The 18,114-nt window shown below is 35.2% G+C and overlaps 2 protein-coding genes across 4 annotated transcripts; both read right to left on the minus strand.

Moving 5' to 3' along the window:
• Nucleotides 1-432: 432 nt before the first annotated feature.
• Nucleotides 433-1,563, minus strand: Prosbeta7 (proteasome subunit beta type-4). Its single transcript, XM_011185710.3, has 3 exons — nucleotides 1,301-1,563; nucleotides 744-1,242; nucleotides 433-672 (listed from the first exon to the last, which is right to left on the minus strand). Exons 1-3 carry the CDS (start codon nucleotides 1,444-1,446, stop codon nucleotides 520-522), a joined length of 798 nt encoding a protein of 265 aa, XP_011184012.2. The 5' UTR covers nucleotides 1,447-1,563; the 3' UTR covers nucleotides 433-519.
• A 1,164-nt stretch (nucleotides 1,564-2,727) lies between these two features.
• On the minus strand, nucleotides 2,728-17,869 carry LOC105213136 (ceramide kinase). 3 transcript variants are annotated; one of them, XM_011185709.3, is made up of 5 exons: nucleotides 17,245-17,869; nucleotides 5,798-6,115; nucleotides 4,090-5,708; nucleotides 3,813-4,021; nucleotides 2,728-3,508 (listed from the first exon to the last, which is right to left on the minus strand). In XM_011185709.3, the coding sequence occupies exons 2-5, from the start codon at nucleotides 6,060-6,062 to the stop codon at nucleotides 3,388-3,390; spliced, it is 2,214 nt and encodes a 737-aa protein (XP_011184011.2). In that variant the 5' UTR covers nucleotides 6,063-6,115; nucleotides 17,245-17,869; the 3' UTR covers nucleotides 2,728-3,387. The 3 variants fall into 3 exon arrangements, with proteins under 3 accessions (XP_011184011.2, XP_054081412.1, XP_054081411.1); XM_054225437.1 differs by having other exon boundaries at nucleotides 17,770-17,787; XM_054225436.1 differs by lacking the exon at nucleotides 17,245-17,869 and adding an exon at nucleotides 7,276-7,436.
• Between the last annotated feature and the right edge of the window lie 245 nt (nucleotides 17,870-18,114).

Genomic DNA, 18,114 nt, shown 5'->3' on the forward strand with positions numbered 1-18,114 from the left:
ATAATAAAACCTTTCATGTTTTTAATATGCTAAGTATTTATAGAACCGCTGTATTGTTGTTGTACCGACAAAACAGAGTCCACTCATAATTTTGAGTAGTGCTCAATAAATATAATTCCATCATTCTTGCATTCTTGGTAGTGCTGCAGAATTGTCAGTGCCTAACCGTATATAAATCCGGTTCCGTTCAGGTTATATGTCGAAGTAACGGAGATCGTGTTTTTTAATTTAATATTTAGATTTATTTAAAAAAAATAGTAGAAATAAACATTTCTGTAACTTCAGTAGATTATAAAAATCAGCTGTGTGAATTTTACAGATTAAACCGAAAGTCGGTAACACCAGACATCTACAGTATAGGTCTAATTTTTCAAGCGTTTAAAAAAAAGTAATTTTATACAGCAGGAGGATAAAAAATCTGTAAATGCAAAATTAGGTAAATTCCAAACCTTTATTACTATTACATAAAGACAAAATTTTTAAAAATATTTTTTATTTAATTTATGCATTTATTTGAAATTAATAGCCCTTAACCAAAGTAGCCAATTGCCAGTTTTGATTTACTTCGAAGGGTCCTTGAACAATTGTGCCTTGAGCGGTGGAAACTGCTACTGAATATTTCGATATCGCACGACAATCACGATAGTACAGAACTTCCATGCATTTACGCAGCTATTAAATAATTAAAACAAAAAATACTATTAGAATTGTGAAAATTGTGTAAATAGCGATAATGTACGTACCACTTGTGAAGCTTCACTTTGTGTCAGTAAACGATTATTAGAGATTTGCTCACGCACTAATGGCAAAGCGAAATGTTTACCAAAACCGGTAGCTACTACATCGTCTTCGTAGGCTCGTCCACGTAGATCTACATGACCCAAAAAAGGCTGACCATCTTGCATGCCACCAACAACCATCTCTAGCCACAATGGATTGATGCGACTACGACGATTGTAGAGTATGCGTGTTAACCAGTTGTACAACGATTTAGGCTGCATTTCAATGTCATCTTGATAGCACATGTCTTCCACCATTTTCTGGTCTATACTTCTTTTTAGGCTTTGAAAATCTGCGAAATCACCACCAGCACCAATGATAGATTTTTCATTTATTTTGAAAACACGCTGCACATCTTGGTAACGTGCCAATGAGCCATACGATACGAGATTATCCGCAGCAATCATTACACCACCATCAAACTTAACTCCAATTACCGACGTACCAGTGGTAATTGGTGATCTTAAAAAAGAGAATCATTATTTTTTATAACACAACAGGGTTATACTTTTTGACTTACGATGAACGATTGGACCCAAATAAACCAGGTGCTGTGATATTGCCGGCATTGTTAGTTTGGCCGGTGCCAGGAAAATTATAAAACTGTCCAGGCACAGGTCCACCTTTCCATAATTCTGTTTGTATAAAGTCATTGTGGGAATACATTTTAGAAGATTTTTATACGAAAATTAATATTGCAAGCAAAAGCGATGAAATGCAAATTGTAGACAATGACAACCAAATTATTGTTTGACAGTAATAATGGTTGCCATACCTGTGTAAAACACCGAAACAAAATATATTGCAGTTTTCCAACACTATTAAGAAACAGATTTCATGGTTGCCTTAATTTGTAGGTGTAAATTATTTTTATTTGTGTTTGTTTCATAATAATTAATAATAATTTAAACATTTCATAATAATCCAATAAAAAAATTAAGATAATTGTTGTTGTTGTAGCGGTTACCCAGGCCTGCGTGAAACGACAAGCCTAGCCTAATTGTCATCCAAGTCATTTAACGGGAGGCCCAGGAAACGAGCTGTTTCGATGGGGTCGGGCCAAAGGGAAAGGGGTATTGGATGAGCAGGGTAAAGGGGACATGCAAAGAGGTCGTTAGTGTCATGCGGGGACTTGCATGCAGGACTTTCGCGAGACAACTTGAGCTCTGTGTCTGCAACGGTGTTTGTTGTTTCTGCAAGAACTCCATTCACCGGGAGGGAGTCATGAAGGTGTTAATAGCTTCTCTGTGATTGGCGTTCAGTGCTTGTCTATAGTAAGACGCATCCGAAGTCTTGTCGGTATAGGTTTTTACGTCGTCGACGAATTTCAGGAAGGTACTCTTGATGAGAATTATGGAGGCAAGATTACGACAGAATAACGTCATACAATTCAGAATGAAAATAGGTAGCATGAAAAACTGTCAAATTGAATATAAATTCAAATTACATACCGGAAATGTAAAAAAATATTTTCTGACGATTATTCTGCACTATTACATCCCGACACTACACACTTCATTTTAAATATCAATATATATTTCCGAATATCAAAAGGATTACTGTTAAACTTGGTACCAGTATAAGGTTACATAAAATGCCACTTTAACACATATTTTTGTTGTTGTTGTTTTTGTAGTCCTCTTAAGGTGTGTCTTGAAAACGGGCTGTGTATATTTTAGGGATCGGATAACCGAATCGAAAGGATTGTTGGTTGAATATATTTGTGTAGAGCTGTCTTTAATTTCTAAGCGCATTTAATACGATGGCGGTGCCAATAATCAGCTAGCGGATCAAACGGATAGGCTCGATGATAAAATTCTATTGACTGCCACTAAACGCAGACTGAGGAACAAGTATACAAATATTAACAAGTACTGAGCAGTAACCTTATGCATACGAAAGTACTGAAGAAGACGTTGTCTCCTTACAATTTTCAATAAAACGACATTTGGCTTTTTTCATTTATTGTTTCTTTTTTGGCGAATACTCACTTGGCACCATAATGCCACCAAGTTTACAAATAATATATATATGTTACCATAAACATGAATTGAAAACATCGAAACTATTACCAAATAAATCACATAAAACACATAATCATATCAACTTTTACATAATTAATACTCATACGAATGTTGGGAATGTTGGCTTACAATACTTTATATAAGTGTATACTTATATACAGCATATTTTTAAAACTTAATCAGGAATGGTTACAAAATCGACAAAATATAATAGATATAATATATATAAATTATATAAGCATTAATAATTTTTTAAAATTTTAACGATGTAAAACACATGTATACATATGTATGTATGTATGTACGAAACAGCTATCGATTACCTACACCAATTTTTGAAATTTCATATTGCAAACATTTCTTAAAAATCTTTAATGCTTAAAGCTTATTGTTTCACTTTTAGTTATACACTACTTCTCATACATATGCATCTCTGTAGTATTCAGCTCTAGGTGAGGAGACGCCTGCGCAAATTGTTCATACTTGTCCATATAAAACAGCATACGATTGCTGTACCCATTAACTTTAGCAATAATTTGCTTTCGAACGCGTATCAAAGAACTTCCAAAATATCATGGCTATGTTAATCATCACTGCGGCAGCACCCACAGCAGCAGCACAGCATGGATTTGCCATCGCTTCTTAACGGTTTGCTGTATGTGTGTGGTCCACGCATGAAAACATCGATTAATTGGCAATGAGAACTGAAAGAATTCAAGGGAAATAAAAAAATTTAAAGAATTTATTTTGTAATTCTAATATATAATTTAATTTTAGGGTTAAAAATGTCAACTTTTTAAATAAAGACTAAGAATAGAATGACTTTTTACAAAATGAATTGAGCTTCAAACACTACAAAATTACGGGTTTCAATAAACCTATTGATATCGGGTGAATAATTATTTTTATAACTGTGCAGTATTCGTCAAACAACAAGAACAACACAACTGTTGATTATTATGTATATGCAACAAATAAATAGGTGGATGCTTAAATTTAAATACATACATCATCGTCAATTCCTGGTCACCAATCACTTCTCCATCACAGTTCCAACGCGACAAGCCGCTATCATCATCATAATCAACATAACCTTCCGCAGTTTCCGCTATCGGCTGACAGGAGCCACTAATGCTGTAATCTTGCGCAAGATTGGCATTCGGTGAACGGAAGCAGAACTTTTTGGTGCGATAAGTTTCAACAAAAGGCAAATTTCGCTATAAAAATAAAGAAAAAATACTAAAATTGAGACACTCTGTGAAGGCATAGTTGAGTGAGTACTCACTATATCACCATTGCGCCCCATCAAGTTTAAGAGCAAACGTACATTGTTGAGCAACGAGGTTTTTCGCACCAGTATCAGGTCTAGATAGCCGTCGCCTAGATGACTGTAGCGCGCCACACCGTTGGGGCTGCGGGTGCAGGCGCACGTAATATTCGCGCCGCTGATCATGAAAAACTTACCATTTATTGTTTTCCACTCGTTTTCGGGTTTACTTTGTATTTCCGACGCGCATTTTCCAACCACCGCGTCGCACACTAATTCACTACTATTATCACAGTCTGTCAAATCTATTTGCTTCGTATCAACAAAGTCCATAGTTTCATTGCTACTTGCAGCACACATTTTGCCGCCAGCCACTTCCAAATAATTCGTTTTATTGCTTTGGTCGTCGTTACTATCCTCACAACTCTTCAATGAGGCGCTCGATGATGAGGGCAGCTCATCGTCCGCAACACGCGTTGGCGCAATAACGCCCGCCAATATGCCTTTCTTCATTAAAGCGCGTTTCGTCGCGAGCGCCGCCTGCCCAATGGACGCTGTTTCACAGCGCCTGCAATTCGCAAAGCAAGTCGTATCATCTGTTGTTGTTGTCATATTTTCGGCACTCGTGCCCGTTTCCTGTGCCGCCGCAACTGCATTAAATTTTTGGCCGCCTATTGGCTGACATACGCGCAGCTCGGCCTCGTAGCCATTATTGGTAAGGAACGTTTTAACGCCGGCAAACTCATAGCGCTTCGTGCCCAGCCAACGATAGCGCTCGCTCTTCGCCGCCACATCGCCCAAATAGCCGTAGGATAATACGCTGGCGCAAAACCGTATGATGCCCTCACGATTGCGCACGCTACAAATGTCCACACCGCGCCGCTGTCCCAAAATCAAATGTATCGCCGCGGTGCGCACGTCCGAAGTGCCGTGCAGGCTGTACGCGACCGTATCCGTGCTGCCCGCCGGTATTATAGCCACGGGCAGTGTTGGCTTCGGCACGTACGGCGGTTGGCGCGCATCCATGCCCGCATCGCATATCGCGCGAAAGATGAGCCCGTTAATCACCTCCGCCACCGTGCCATCGCCACCAACGCAGCAAACCGCGTCGAACGGTGACAAATCATGACTCAACAGTATGTCGCGTATCTGATTTGAGCGTTGCGAGATAATGCAGGACGCATCGATGCCGGCCAGTTGAAATAGTGGCTTACAGTAGCGCTCATAGACTTGCAAGCCGCGCTGTCGTCCGCCATACGGATTGATGAATACCAACAAGCGGCGCACGCGCAGACGCGTTGGCGCCGTGTTTGCGAGCATTCTATTGAGCAGCGCGTGCCATTGCCGCACCACATACGCGTCTGCATTGTAGAGCACCAGCTTGTGCACTTCCCAGCGATTGCAGTCCGTGGCTGAGTTTACGACGCGTGCGGCATATGATAAGGCAAGATACTGTTCAGTAGGTGGTGTACTGCTGTGCTGTTGTTGTTGTTGATGTTCGCATGTACCGTGCGCATCGAATTCGGCTAACGGCTGCGGCGCTGCAATATGCAAAGCCGCCGACTTGGTGTTGCCCTTGCTCACCCTGATTAGCTCGTTTATATGCAGCACATTCGTATTTTTGCCGTAGACTGGACCTACACAACAACAATAGCGACAAAAACAAAATAGAAATATGTTAGGAATATTATTTTGCATATTTTTTTAAATATTTTTTTACGCTCACCTTGTTTCAAGTTGCACTCAGCGTCCGCGTCGCTGCTGCGCTTCGTCTGCAGTCGCTCCCAAACGATGTGGTCATAGTTGAGCAAGACGCGATAACGTTTCTTTTTGATTTGAAAGTTGTTTAGGAGTATATCACAATTTTGACTGTTGGCTATGGGCGTTGCTGCCAGCGCTGTGGCCTTTGCCTCCTCCTCTTTGCGGCTTGCGGCACTTGCCGTATTGGGCGCAGCGGGCAACTGCGTAAAATCCGTGCTGCGCTGCGTCATCTTGGTGGCTGGCGTTGGACTGTTTAGTTAAGCGCGACTCGACATGCCGAAAGCTGAAATGAAAAAATGTTTTAGCGACGCTTCAAACTGGTTTGCGTAGACAAGATGAAATAAAGAAAAACCGTGTAAAAGCGAATTGTGAAAAAGAACCAAATACTAGTGGATAAAGTGAAAAAAATAATACCGAGAAACCATTAAAACAGCATTTTCCACACCAACGATTGTATTAAGTGGCAAGAAAAAACAACAAGAAAAACAAAAAAGATTAAAAATATTAACTTGTTTACGTTTTGCTAACATTCGCATTAGATAAACTGGTTTTCTAATTAGCCAACGCATGTGGCACGGTATAAATTTACTAGCACACGACTAATTACGGCGAGGTTAGCAGTTCCATAATTTGTTGTGTATTACAAATCAAAAAAAATATTCTAAAATATAATATTTCAAATTATTGCGTTGACTGTTATCAAAGTAAAGCTTTTTTAGCTTTATTGGCGCTTTCACATTCAGTAAAGCTTTAAGGTTTAGCTTCTAATTGTGAGGTATCTCTTGCGATTATTCGACAAATTGGAGGTTCCAACAAAAATGATTGGCGTTTCAGGCGTTTCAAAAGCTTTAAAACTACAATGGATTGGATCGAAAAAATATTTTGTATTTTATTAAAAAATCATAATTTTTGAAAATCATAGACTTGCCTGATCTCTTAAACAGTAAAGTCTTAAAAAATCTGTAATATTTTTCGTAATCTAGGCGACATTTGGTTTCAACAAGACGGCGCTATTTCCCACACATCGCCACATTCAATGGATTTATTGAGATTACACTTCGGTGAGCAGATAATTTCAAGTTTTGGGCCAGTCGATTGAGCGCACCGTCATACCGTTAGATTTTTTCCTGTGGGGATATGTAAAGTCTAATGCCTATGCGGACAATCCCGCTTCGATTAATACCTTGAAGTAAAACATTACGCGTGTCATTCGGCAGTTACCAGCCGAAATGTTCGAAAAATGGATTCCACGGTCATTTGAAAGAGAATAATCTTAAAAAAAAAATAGATGCCAACAAATGTCCTTTTGAATAATAAATATTACATTTGAATTTTCTGTGTTTTTTTCAGAGACGTGCCTCAGATTAGAAATACTTTTTGATATAACTTCGTATATAACTAGCTACGAAAGCAATTTGTGGGCGATGAAATCACAGTAATTACTTGTTAACTGAAGACTACACATTCCGTGAAGTACTGACACAAATTGTTTCGAGTCATTAATCTCAAAGCTGCGTCCTACAAAACGCACGCGAGACTTGGCAAAAACGCAAAAGCAATGAAAGCAACAGGCGACACGACAACCACTTGAGTGCTGAGTCTGTATGTACTATATACATACATATATACAAATGTACACTTTTAATAATTCTTTAATTACATTAGTTAGCTCAAGAGCACTTGTAGAAATAGTCATGAAAAAAGCTTTAAAAAAGTGCAAAGTTTAAAGTTCCGCATTTGGTAGTTCATGATAAGCGCCATGAAATTGCAAATCTTCGAATATAAAATAACTATATGTATGTGTGTAAGACTTAATACATAATTTACATAAGCACAAAGTACGAAGATGATAAAGCAACCATTATTGTCAAGTTCAAGTGCAAAACCGTTCACCTTCGACGACGATGCACGTTGACATTTAACTAGTTGTCTACGCTGGCGTAACTGTGATAAAAACGTTGGGAACCGTTAATTTTATACAATTTTATGTTATTATTATTTTCTTGTGTGTAAGCTGTATTTCTTTTGAGATTGTTTTTCGTATCAGAGTACTGCCTTTGGAGCTCAGCTTATCACCGATATTTCACCTCAAAATACATATATTCATATTTACCCGAATAATATAAATATATGTATTTTACTATACATATAAAACCAGTTGATCTTGAAAAGATCGGCTTTGCAAATATCGCTCTTTGTTCTCTGTGTTTTCTTGTTCAGCAAAAATATTTTGTTTTCGTTAGCATATGCACATACATACATACATACATATATACATATTCTAAATAGATGGAAATATTGTTAATATGTAATCTAAACAAACTTCAATCGGACTGCGTCTAAACAGCAAAATCATTAAAGTTCTTTTTCTGGGTCGTTACAGCCTCCTTTGTTTGAAGTTTCAGCGAAATGTGACATTTAGTTGTCAATTTTGTTTACGACGCAAAGTTACCAACTAGACCAAGATCAACACCGAATTAATGACTATACTGAGGCTAAAAGAAGGTTGTTGTTGTTGCCTGCCTGAACCGGCAAGCCTAAATAAATTGCCGTCGAAACTATCTAACGGAGGCCCAGAAAACGAGCTGTTTCGACAGAGTCGAACCAAAGTGGAAGGGGTGCTAGATGAGTGGGGTTTAGTGGGCACGCAAAGAGGTGGTGTCATGCGGGTACTCTTTGCATGCAGGACATATATTGAGTATGTGGGGGTCTAGCCTTTATAGGTAGGAGTTTAACCTGCTGCAGTATCCAGAACGAAGTTGCTCCGGTGTCACTTTAGTTTCGAGAGCAACTCGAGTTCTGTGTCTCCGATGGGTGGTGTTTTTCTCCAAGTACGCTATTCACGGGGAGGGAGTCGATGAAGGTGTTATGGTTCCTCTGTGAATGGCGTTCAGTGATTGTCGAAAACTCTGTCGAAAGCTTCACAACAGAAACTGTTTGGAGAGTACCTCCTTCCTACCTCCTTCACAGCGGTAGCATACGGGCCTCATTGTGTTGATGCTCAACCGGAGACATCCAGAGGCACTCTATGGCTGTCCGGAGAACGTTATTCTGGCAAGTCTGATGCTTCCTATTGTATTCAGGCGAACATATAGGGGCTGCGTAGTTTTTGGCCAGTCTATGTTCCTGCTTCCATTAAATTATATTAAGATAATGCATAATTCCATATATACGACATACAGGTTACTAAAATAATGGAAATCCTATATATAGTATAAAGTGTTGAGGTAATTTCTGGATCGATTTCTTTCATTTTCGCCACCAAGAAACATTATATCCAAGATTATACGTTCACTTAATTTTGTCAAAATAACACACATATTAACCGATATATATGGTAAAAACTTCACCGAACATCCTTATATGAGTTATATGGGGGCTAGAGAAGAATTGACTTAATTTTGCCCATATTTGGAACAGTATTTACTTTAGAGTATTTGGGAGATTAACCGATATTTTCGTTAAAAAATTAATCACAGGCACAGAGGTCCTCATATTCCCCACTAACGACTTTGATCTTAACATTTTATTATTATTATTTGTGAAGACTCGGTTCATAGATTATAAATTGAACTCGAGTTTTTTTTTTAATTTTTTATCCAAGATTAGTTGATTTTTTTATATATTATATAGTTAAATACATATATATAGATATTTATAATACAAATATGAATATGTATTTACTTCGACAAAAACGGTTAACGCGGTAGCGAGACTAGAGCGGAAGAGCCACTACTCACCTTGTACCCTAATAAAGCACACAGTACTAGAGTAAATATTGAAAAAAAATAGTAAATAAAGCAGCACAGCGCTAAGTGATTTCAATATAAATGCACAAAAGTTAATGACTTCATATGACTTTTTAAGTGCTTACATTCAACACACCCGGCCCTGCATGTAAGCCACTTAGTAGGCGCATGTGTATAATTTTTGTGTTACATAGTGTACAGAGAAACATGCATGTATGTGTGTATAGCCATAGTTTACATTGATGCTAACAAATGTGGCATCTAATGACAATAAATCAATATGAGTGAAATACTAATCATCAGACTACACATGCGCCTACTACGCACCCTACAATTATTCTCAGAAACATTTAGATGAAGGCAATCTTTGTTTTGTTGTTCAAAGCCAAAGCTGATGATGCTGATTTGTTGTTTGGGTTTTCTCTAACTAATGAATAAATGAATTGTAAATACTCAGCGTTGCTTGCTATTCTTCTTATCGTACGCCACCGACAAATAGGAATTTGTTAAGTAAACATATTCGAGAAATGTGTTTTGCTTTTGAGAATTTTCATATTTCGATTCTTAGTGCAATTAGCACGATTTCAATTCCGTACACAATAATATTATATGTACAGTGACTCATAAAAGTATGCTTCCTGAACAAGCAAGTACACTTTGTTTGCCGAACTACCATTACCGTTACTTGGAAAGTGAGAGTGTTTAATATACTTAGAAAGGTGCCTATTTTAGTCAACCTCTTATACATGCTAATGACTACTTGACTTATCACTTATGATAGCAGATGGATAAGAGTTATTTTTATACAATTTCAAGACACTAGGGTAGTGCTGAAAATTTCATTTGACTTTGTTATACGGTTATTTTTGGTTTAACAGTATCACTAAAAACAACTTTAGGAAATTCTATAAATTTCTCCAAAACATTCTGCACATTCTGAGAAGTTCTCCCATAAAATTTCAGGTATGCAATGTCAAGCATCGATTCCGAGTGATCGGTATAGACCCTATACTATCGTTGATCTCTTTAAATTGAACGTTGAAATGAACGTTTTGAAAGCTACTACAAACTCCGAAACTTATGTATATTTATTTTACAAATGTAATTTCGGTTCTGTTCGGTTTGTTTCTGTTTAGTTGTAACTTTGCAATTTTGTTTCCCCGAAACTACCTGAGAAATTTAAATACTTGAATAATATTTATACACAGACGTATTTGTATTTGTTATTATACAGTAAAAAAACACAATAAAAACTAATCGAATATTTGTGTTAAGTGGCTACTCAAATATTTATACTCATGAAAAAAATTTATTGCTAAGTTTATCTCTGGAAGTCTGCGATAATAAAACAATGTTTATAAATATTATTATAAACATATATATTATATTTAGACATTTAGAAAGTCTTTTGGAGGTTTATATGGCTGAATGTATGTATGTATGTTATTGGCGTTCAACCGTTTAGCCGGTTATAGCAGAATCGATGAGAGCGCGCCACTCTTCTCTTTCCTTCGCAGTTCGGCGCCAGTTGGAGATCCTAAGTGTAACCAGTTCGCTCTCCACCTGGTTCCTCCAACGGAGTGGAGGCCTTCCCCTTCCCCGGCTTCCTCCGGCGGGTACTGCATCGAACACTTTCAGGGTTGGAGTGTTCTCGTCCATTCGGACAACATGACGTAGCCGCTGTCTTTTTATTCGCTGAACTATGTCAATGTCGTCGTATAACTCGTACAGCTCATCGTTCCAACGTCTGCGGTATTCGCCGTTGCCAATGTTCTGAGGTCCATAAATCTTGCGCAAAATTTTCCTCTCGAAAACTCTGATGTTGACGTCGCCCAAGCTTCTGCACCGTAAAGCAGGACGGAAATAATGAGCGACTTGTAGAGTTTGATTTTGGTTCGTCGAAAGAGGATTTTACTTTTCAATTGCCTACTTAGTCCAAAGTAGCACCTGTTGGCAAGAGTGATTCTGCGCTGGATTTCGCGGCTGACATTGTTGGTGTTGTTGATACTGGTTCCCAGGTATACGAAATTATCTACGACTTCGAAGTTATGACTGTCAACAGTCCTTTAAAATCTGATAATAAATACAGTGAAAACTCTCTCGGGCAGACACTCATCGTCGAACGATTTTTGTCCGTTTTTGTTTTAGGTGGACATCTCACCCAAGAGAGGGTCATTTGTTCTAAAAATGTAACTTAGTGGATGAAAAAATGTCCGATCAAGGGAGTTTGAGTATAATGATTATGTTCCTAGAAGAACAGAAAAAATAACTGTCAACATAGGAGGTCCGTATATGGATTGTTGTCTTTCTGCATATAAATGAGTGTAAAAGTGAATATTCTTTGCTAGGAAATTAAATGTTTGCCGAAATTTGCATAACTGCCTGCTTTGTTTACAAATTACCGCAAATTTGAGGCAGATAATAAAAATTTAAATACGCGAAAGTGTTGTCATTTATTAATTCGCGATCAATAGAAGCTAAACAATTGCACTCGTTCACGTAGCTAGTAAAAGTATATTTTTTTTCAAATTTGGAAGTTAGAAAGAAATAACAACAAATTAGCATGCGAGAATAGGTACTACGTGCCTTCATGTTCGCAATCAGGAGTATGGATATCTAAATTGCCGTTTGTCGTTTAATGGTGTCGTTTTGTGTTACTAAGCACTTTAGTAATATGAATTCTATATAACGTACATACATATGTGTTTATGAATAAGGGACCCAATAGGAATACTGCGAATAATGCAAATACTGAGATATCTGATCAGAGTTATAAATATACTTATCTATAGCGTTGGTTTTTTATGCATGAGAACACATTAAAAGAATCAAGAAAGAAGCACCTACCACCAACTTGGCTTAACTTAATGCTAATTTATAATAAATGTATTATAATAAGATTTCCTTATGGGGTACACATATAATAATTTAACAAATTAAAAAATCAAAACAAATAAGAATATTTTATCGTACATTGGCCTTCATATACATTTACAAATAACATAAATACATTCCTTGCAGGAAAATTAAGCCTTCGCTGCTATAATTTCCCGACTTAAATTGAATTAATAAGAATATAATCAGACTAGTACAATTTTTTGGAATGTTCTTTCATAAAGATACATAGCACAGACAGACTTGTATAATTTCCAAAATAGTGGATAAACAATATCATTTACCGAATCAGATTTTTTTTTCAATAAAACAAATAACTGAGCAAAATTTTTAATTGAAACGAGATTTGAACTCGTATATTAATCTACCATTTCGAAGGAATCAAAATAATTTCACGCAGTGTGTAATCTTCATACATACATACATACATATTGTGAATAAAAAGAGATAACATTTTTCCATTGAATTAATAAATAATTTTATTTAAATACAAATAGAAAACATCTCAACATTTGTATTTACATATGTTTATGCCCTGAATTCGTTAAGCAATATTTATGCTTTAAAGTCTAAGTATTTTATAAATTCAAAATATTTCTAATCGCTAGAAGATCAAGTAGTTCATCCAACTATAAATTAGTTATTATATTTTTGAAATAATTTTTCCTCGCATTAATTTAAAATTCCATATGAAATACAAACAATTCTGAATCCACTTAAAAGTATTTAAATTTACATATTTATTAACTCAGCAATTTTACCCAAGGTGATTTTTAAAGTTCTGATAAAAAAAAATTTCGTACAAATAAAACTAAGAAAATTAAAGAAATGCTGAGTTTTGAAAGCTGAGAACGCAAGTTCATTGAACATGAAGAAAGTGACAGCGAGAAACGTCGCTAAAGCTTAAAAAGAAATGCAACGTAGGCACCGGCGAAATTATATAAAGCGAGTTAAAAACCTTTGTATGTGTAGAAATAGAGTATAGATTTCAGGGTTCAAAGAGCAAAAGTGTATCTTTCTCTATAGTTTATGTATGCCGGTATTCTTTTTATAATATACAAAAGTGGAAATATTCATATACATGTGTGCATACAATAAGTCTTGGATTTAGTGTAGGGAATCACTTAAGGGAAATAACCTTACAGAATTTTGACTTATAGATGGAATTTGCAATTCATGATAGCTGCCAAGTAATTTATAACTAGTTAATTTCACTGCGTACTTATAATGCCTGTGCTATTCTTTCATCGCTAATATGTCCTATATTTCAAATTAATTTTTCGATAAGATAATATGTGTGATACATATCAAAAAAAAAACTCTCTTTTCGAACTGCGCAGAAAAATTGTTATCTATACTAATATTATAAAACTGAAGAGTTTGTTTGTTTGTTTGTTTGTTTGTTTGAACGCGCTAATCTCCGAAACTACTGGTTCGAATTCAATAATTCTTTTTGTGTTGGATATTCCATTTATCGAGGAAGGATATAGGCTATAAAGCATCACGCTGCGACCAATAACGATAGAGCGAAGAAACAGTGGTAAATGTGTTAAAAACGGGGGAAATTATTTATCTTTGAGGGCTTCCGTTCGTTGCGCTGCGAAAGCGGTTCAAGATACACAAAAGTTATGTATGAAAGAATTATTTCTCTTTTAATGATGTAAAAAAAAGCCCGTGAGTACCGTTTTTGTGATAACTAATTTGGTCGAAATTATTTGTTAGAGTTGTATTATTTACTATATATGATGATTTTTGTTATTCTATTGGATTTTATGCCGAATATATGGGTCAAATTGTGTGATATCTTAATAAAACTATAGGAATAAATTGCGAGAGTATAAAATGCTCTGTTGCACCCAAACTTAGCCTTTCCTTATTTTTTTTTAGTAATGAAATATCCGTGGAAGTACAGGGAAAAAGTAAACAAATATTGAACATTTGCTAGAAAGATAATAATAAAAGAATTATATTTAAGTTGACAACGGCGGAACAGATAATATTGATTTTGGCAACAATATGAGATAAGTGCAATTCTTTAGACAGAACATTGTAAGATCTGTGGAATAATAATCGTCGCTTTGGTTGCGTAATGATACCGTTAGCTGGCGATTTTCCACAAATACTTCCTGTTATTCCAAACAGCGGCGGATGAATTGAATGTCTCAAGTCATAGTATTGTGGCGGTACCATATGATTGACCATTAATATGCGAGTGTTCCTGCAACAGGATAAAACCACAGAAGAACTGTTAAAAATTGTAAACTGACAAATTCCGGTTGATTTTTTCAATGGTTTGATATCAATTCCACCTGGCATTTGTCAATTCACTTCAACGAAAGACGAATGTATATCTGAATATATTGGCTAAAATTATAAGTAACTACGATTGGTTGAGTGCACGCGCAATTTTAGCTGTCAAAAATACTGATGTTGATGACTTAATCTATACGATTCAAGTAAAATTCAGGGAGATTTGTGTGTTGAATTTCTAAATTTTTTGGATTTGCTTGACATGCCGCCGCATCATTTACATCTTAAAGTTGGATTCGTCATTATTCTGTAATTATGTCGAAACTGTGTAATTGAACCCTGATTGTGACGTAGCTAGCAAATAATAATATAGTTGCAAGAATTTTGAAAGGGATTTACAAGGGGCAGAATGCTTGATTCCACCAATTCCTCTGAGTTCCAACGCTTTGCCATTTCAGTTCAAACGTATTAGTTTCCACTGAAACTTGCATTTGCGATGTCAATCAACAGGTCACACAGACAGTTGCTGGAAATGTGTGGCATAAATATGGAAATGCCATGTTTTTCATACGGACAGCTATATGTGGAGTGTTCACGGGTTGAAAACCCATCTTCTCTGTACATTTACGCACCGGAACAGAAAACAAAAAATGTTGTTTATCAAGCTGCGTTACATTGAAAAAAAAATGTAGAAAAATAGAAAAGAAATGCTTTTCAATACAATCTAAATTCAACTTTCTTTCCTTTTCAAAACAAATAATTTCACAAAGGGCAACGTCTGTGGGATCAGCTAGTAAGAAATATATTGCCATAACAAACATACATAATTAAGATCAAATTAATAATTAGTGCGTAGTTTAGGGTCTATAAAAAAATGCTGGATTTCAATAATTGCTTACATGTATATGTATTTTCTTATTTGAATTAACTATATAATTTATTATAAATTAAATGGTGACAGCTTAAGCTCATTAAGAAAAAAATATATTCCACTTTTTTCACTTAAACGAGCTCTCCACTTTTTTACAACCCCATAAAACTTAGTAGAAGTATACACGTAATTTTTCATCTAAAAAAAATAATTTTTAATTTTAAAAATATAATATTGATTGATTTAATATTAAAAATATTTTTTATGAATGTAATTTAATATTTCATTTTCTTATCTTGAACATTAATTTTTCATGCATCTTTTTAGAAGTATGCTAAGTATGTTTTAAGCGTGGCATTGTTTCAAATATACGGATTCGTATTAGAAAAAGACAAAGACTGAGATTGTCCAACTCACATTAATTTAAAACGAAGAAATTACAATAAAATTGTACAATATAATAAATATTTTTTCAAAGACAACTTCAAACAAAAGGAACAGTAAAATAAAATAACCCGGCATTTATGTAACCAGTTGTAAATATGTACATATATTCATACAAACATACATACTACATCACAGCGACACTCCAACATTGCAAAAGTCATATTTGATACTGATATGAAAATATATATCTACAAGTTTGTACGCTATGTAAATAAATATACATAGTATTATATACTGTATTGTTTCGCATTGTTATTTAGCACTACAGGTTAAAGCGTTCTGCCGACTGTGGTTATGTGATATCAAAAGTTAACGCTCTCAGAAACAATGCACGTTATCGAAATATACATATGAACATACTGATGTACGTTCATGTCCGTTAGTGACATGGAATTGTTTTTTTTTTATTTTATGTAAACATTTAATGATGGTGTTTTGTTTTGCACAATGCAGTTTAATTTCTGGTTTGTGTCCTGCATTCGTAAGCAGTTTTGAGAACAATAAAAAGAATACATACGGACATGACAGCGAACAGTTTACGTGCCTGCATACTTTCTGCTTCGTTAATCCACATGCAAATGTGCTAACTCTATACACAATATATACAAACATTTATATTTACAGTTACGAATAAATAATTAGCATACGTCAGTGGAGTTTAAAACAAAAAAAAAAAAGAAAATGTAATTTCTCAAAAGAGATAAGGCAATAGATAAAACATACAGATGTTTGATTTAGCCTATAGGAATGAGAAAATTAATCGAAATCGACCATTTTTTGAAAGATTTTTACCGGATATTTCATATTGAACTTTTTAAGAAATACGCCTATATTGATTAATCGGCTAAATTATAAGGTATTATATATATATAATATGTGTACTTCACACTTTTTACAAACATTACCGTAAAATTTAAGTTCAAGTCCCAAATGCCTCAATTATTTGTTCACAGCTGTATAAATTATACACACACACACACGTGAATATAACATATACGCGTATATTCAGACACACAGATATTGCATTTCATTAGCTCTTTGCTAATTGTCAGGGAGGAGAACTCGGTTGTAAGACTTGTTTTATCGCGGGTAAATACACCGACTAACATAAATATTAAATACCTACCACAAGTGCAAATATATGTATGAATATATTCTTAATTATGATGCCTTATAGTTAAATGCATATACTTTATTCACCTTGATAGCTATTTGGTGTTTTGGACATCAATGTGTCCACCTCCAGTGAACAGGGAGAGTGCAGCATATGCTTTGTTCCTGTTTCGTTTAACAGTATATGTGTTTTGCCTTTCCTGTATTGTTGTTTTATCTTTGTTATTGTTGTTGGTTGGCAAGTAAAAGCCTATTTGAAACTTCAAGAAAAGTCGATATGTCAAATACTACGCCGAATGTAGAGGTATGAAGTTTTGTACTTTTGTGACGATAAATCGCTATATCTCTTATCTTATATTTATTTGCTGTAAAATTATACACTTTCTCATTGGCTTAACTACAAGCATATGCAAATATGCGGTAAAAAGCGCATTTCACTTTAACACCCAATTATGTTGCTTAATCACTTTTTTCACTGAGCCAGAGGATCCCGATTTGAATTGCTTTTTAATATCACTTCAGGTACATTGAATAATTCCAACAAATATTTCCGCTTATGAAAACATAGATGTTACTTAATTTAGCTGTCGTTTATTCAATTAAAATGCTTACAATAACAACAAATGCGATAATTTGTGAAATTAATACACCAACAGAAATCACAAACAACTCAACTCAATTTCACTGCCAACAAAATACTAAACAAAAACAAACATTAATGTTCAAGAAATTGAAATTGAAAATTGGACTAGAAAAAGTGTTGCCAACCTCGTCAGACGGTGACAATTTAGTGAGTTCACACAAAACGCTTCGTAGTTTAACAATATATGTTTAACGAATATAATAAAATAATGTTTATAAACGATCTATGGTCGTAAAATAACATAGTATAATATATTTTTTCAAACAGAAAATATGTTTTTAACTTTCTTGGAAAAAAAATAAAAAAAAGAGTAT

Source organism: Zeugodacus cucurbitae, chromosome 2, assembly GCF_028554725.1.
Source record: "Zeugodacus cucurbitae isolate PBARC_wt_2022May chromosome 2, idZeuCucr1.2, whole genome shotgun sequence".
Taxonomy (NCBI): Eukaryota; Metazoa; Arthropoda; class Insecta; order Diptera; family Tephritidae; genus Zeugodacus; species Zeugodacus cucurbitae.

What these genes read in the sequence shown, in the direction of transcription:
- Prosbeta7 (XM_011185710.3), bottom strand. Translation starts at nt 1,446, where the DNA reads ATGTATTCCCACAATGACTTTATACAAACAGAATTATGGAAAGGTGGA. An exon ending in TTTGGGTCCAATCGTTCATC is followed by an intron (nt 1,243 to 1,300) that starts GTAAGTCAAAAA and finishes CTCTTTTTTAAG; the next exon opens with ATCACCAATTACCACTGGTA. An exon ending in AAAGTGAAGCTTCACAAGTG is followed by an intron (nt 673 to 743) that starts GTACGTACATTA and finishes ATTATTTAATAG; the next exon opens with CTGCGTAAATGCATGGAAGT.
- LOC105213136 (XM_011185709.3), bottom strand. Translation starts at nt 6,062, where the DNA reads ATGACGCAGCGCAGCACGGATTTTACGCAGTTGCCCGCTGCGCCCAAT. An exon ending in TGGGGCGCAATGGTGATATA is followed by an intron (nt 4,022 to 4,089) that starts GTGAGTACTCAC and finishes TTATTTTTATAG; the next exon opens with CGAAATTTGCCTTTTGTTGA. An exon ending in GACCAGGAATTGACGATGAT is followed by an intron (nt 3,509 to 3,812) that starts GTATGTATTTAA and finishes GAATTCTTTCAG; the next exon opens with TTCTCATTGCCAATTAATCG.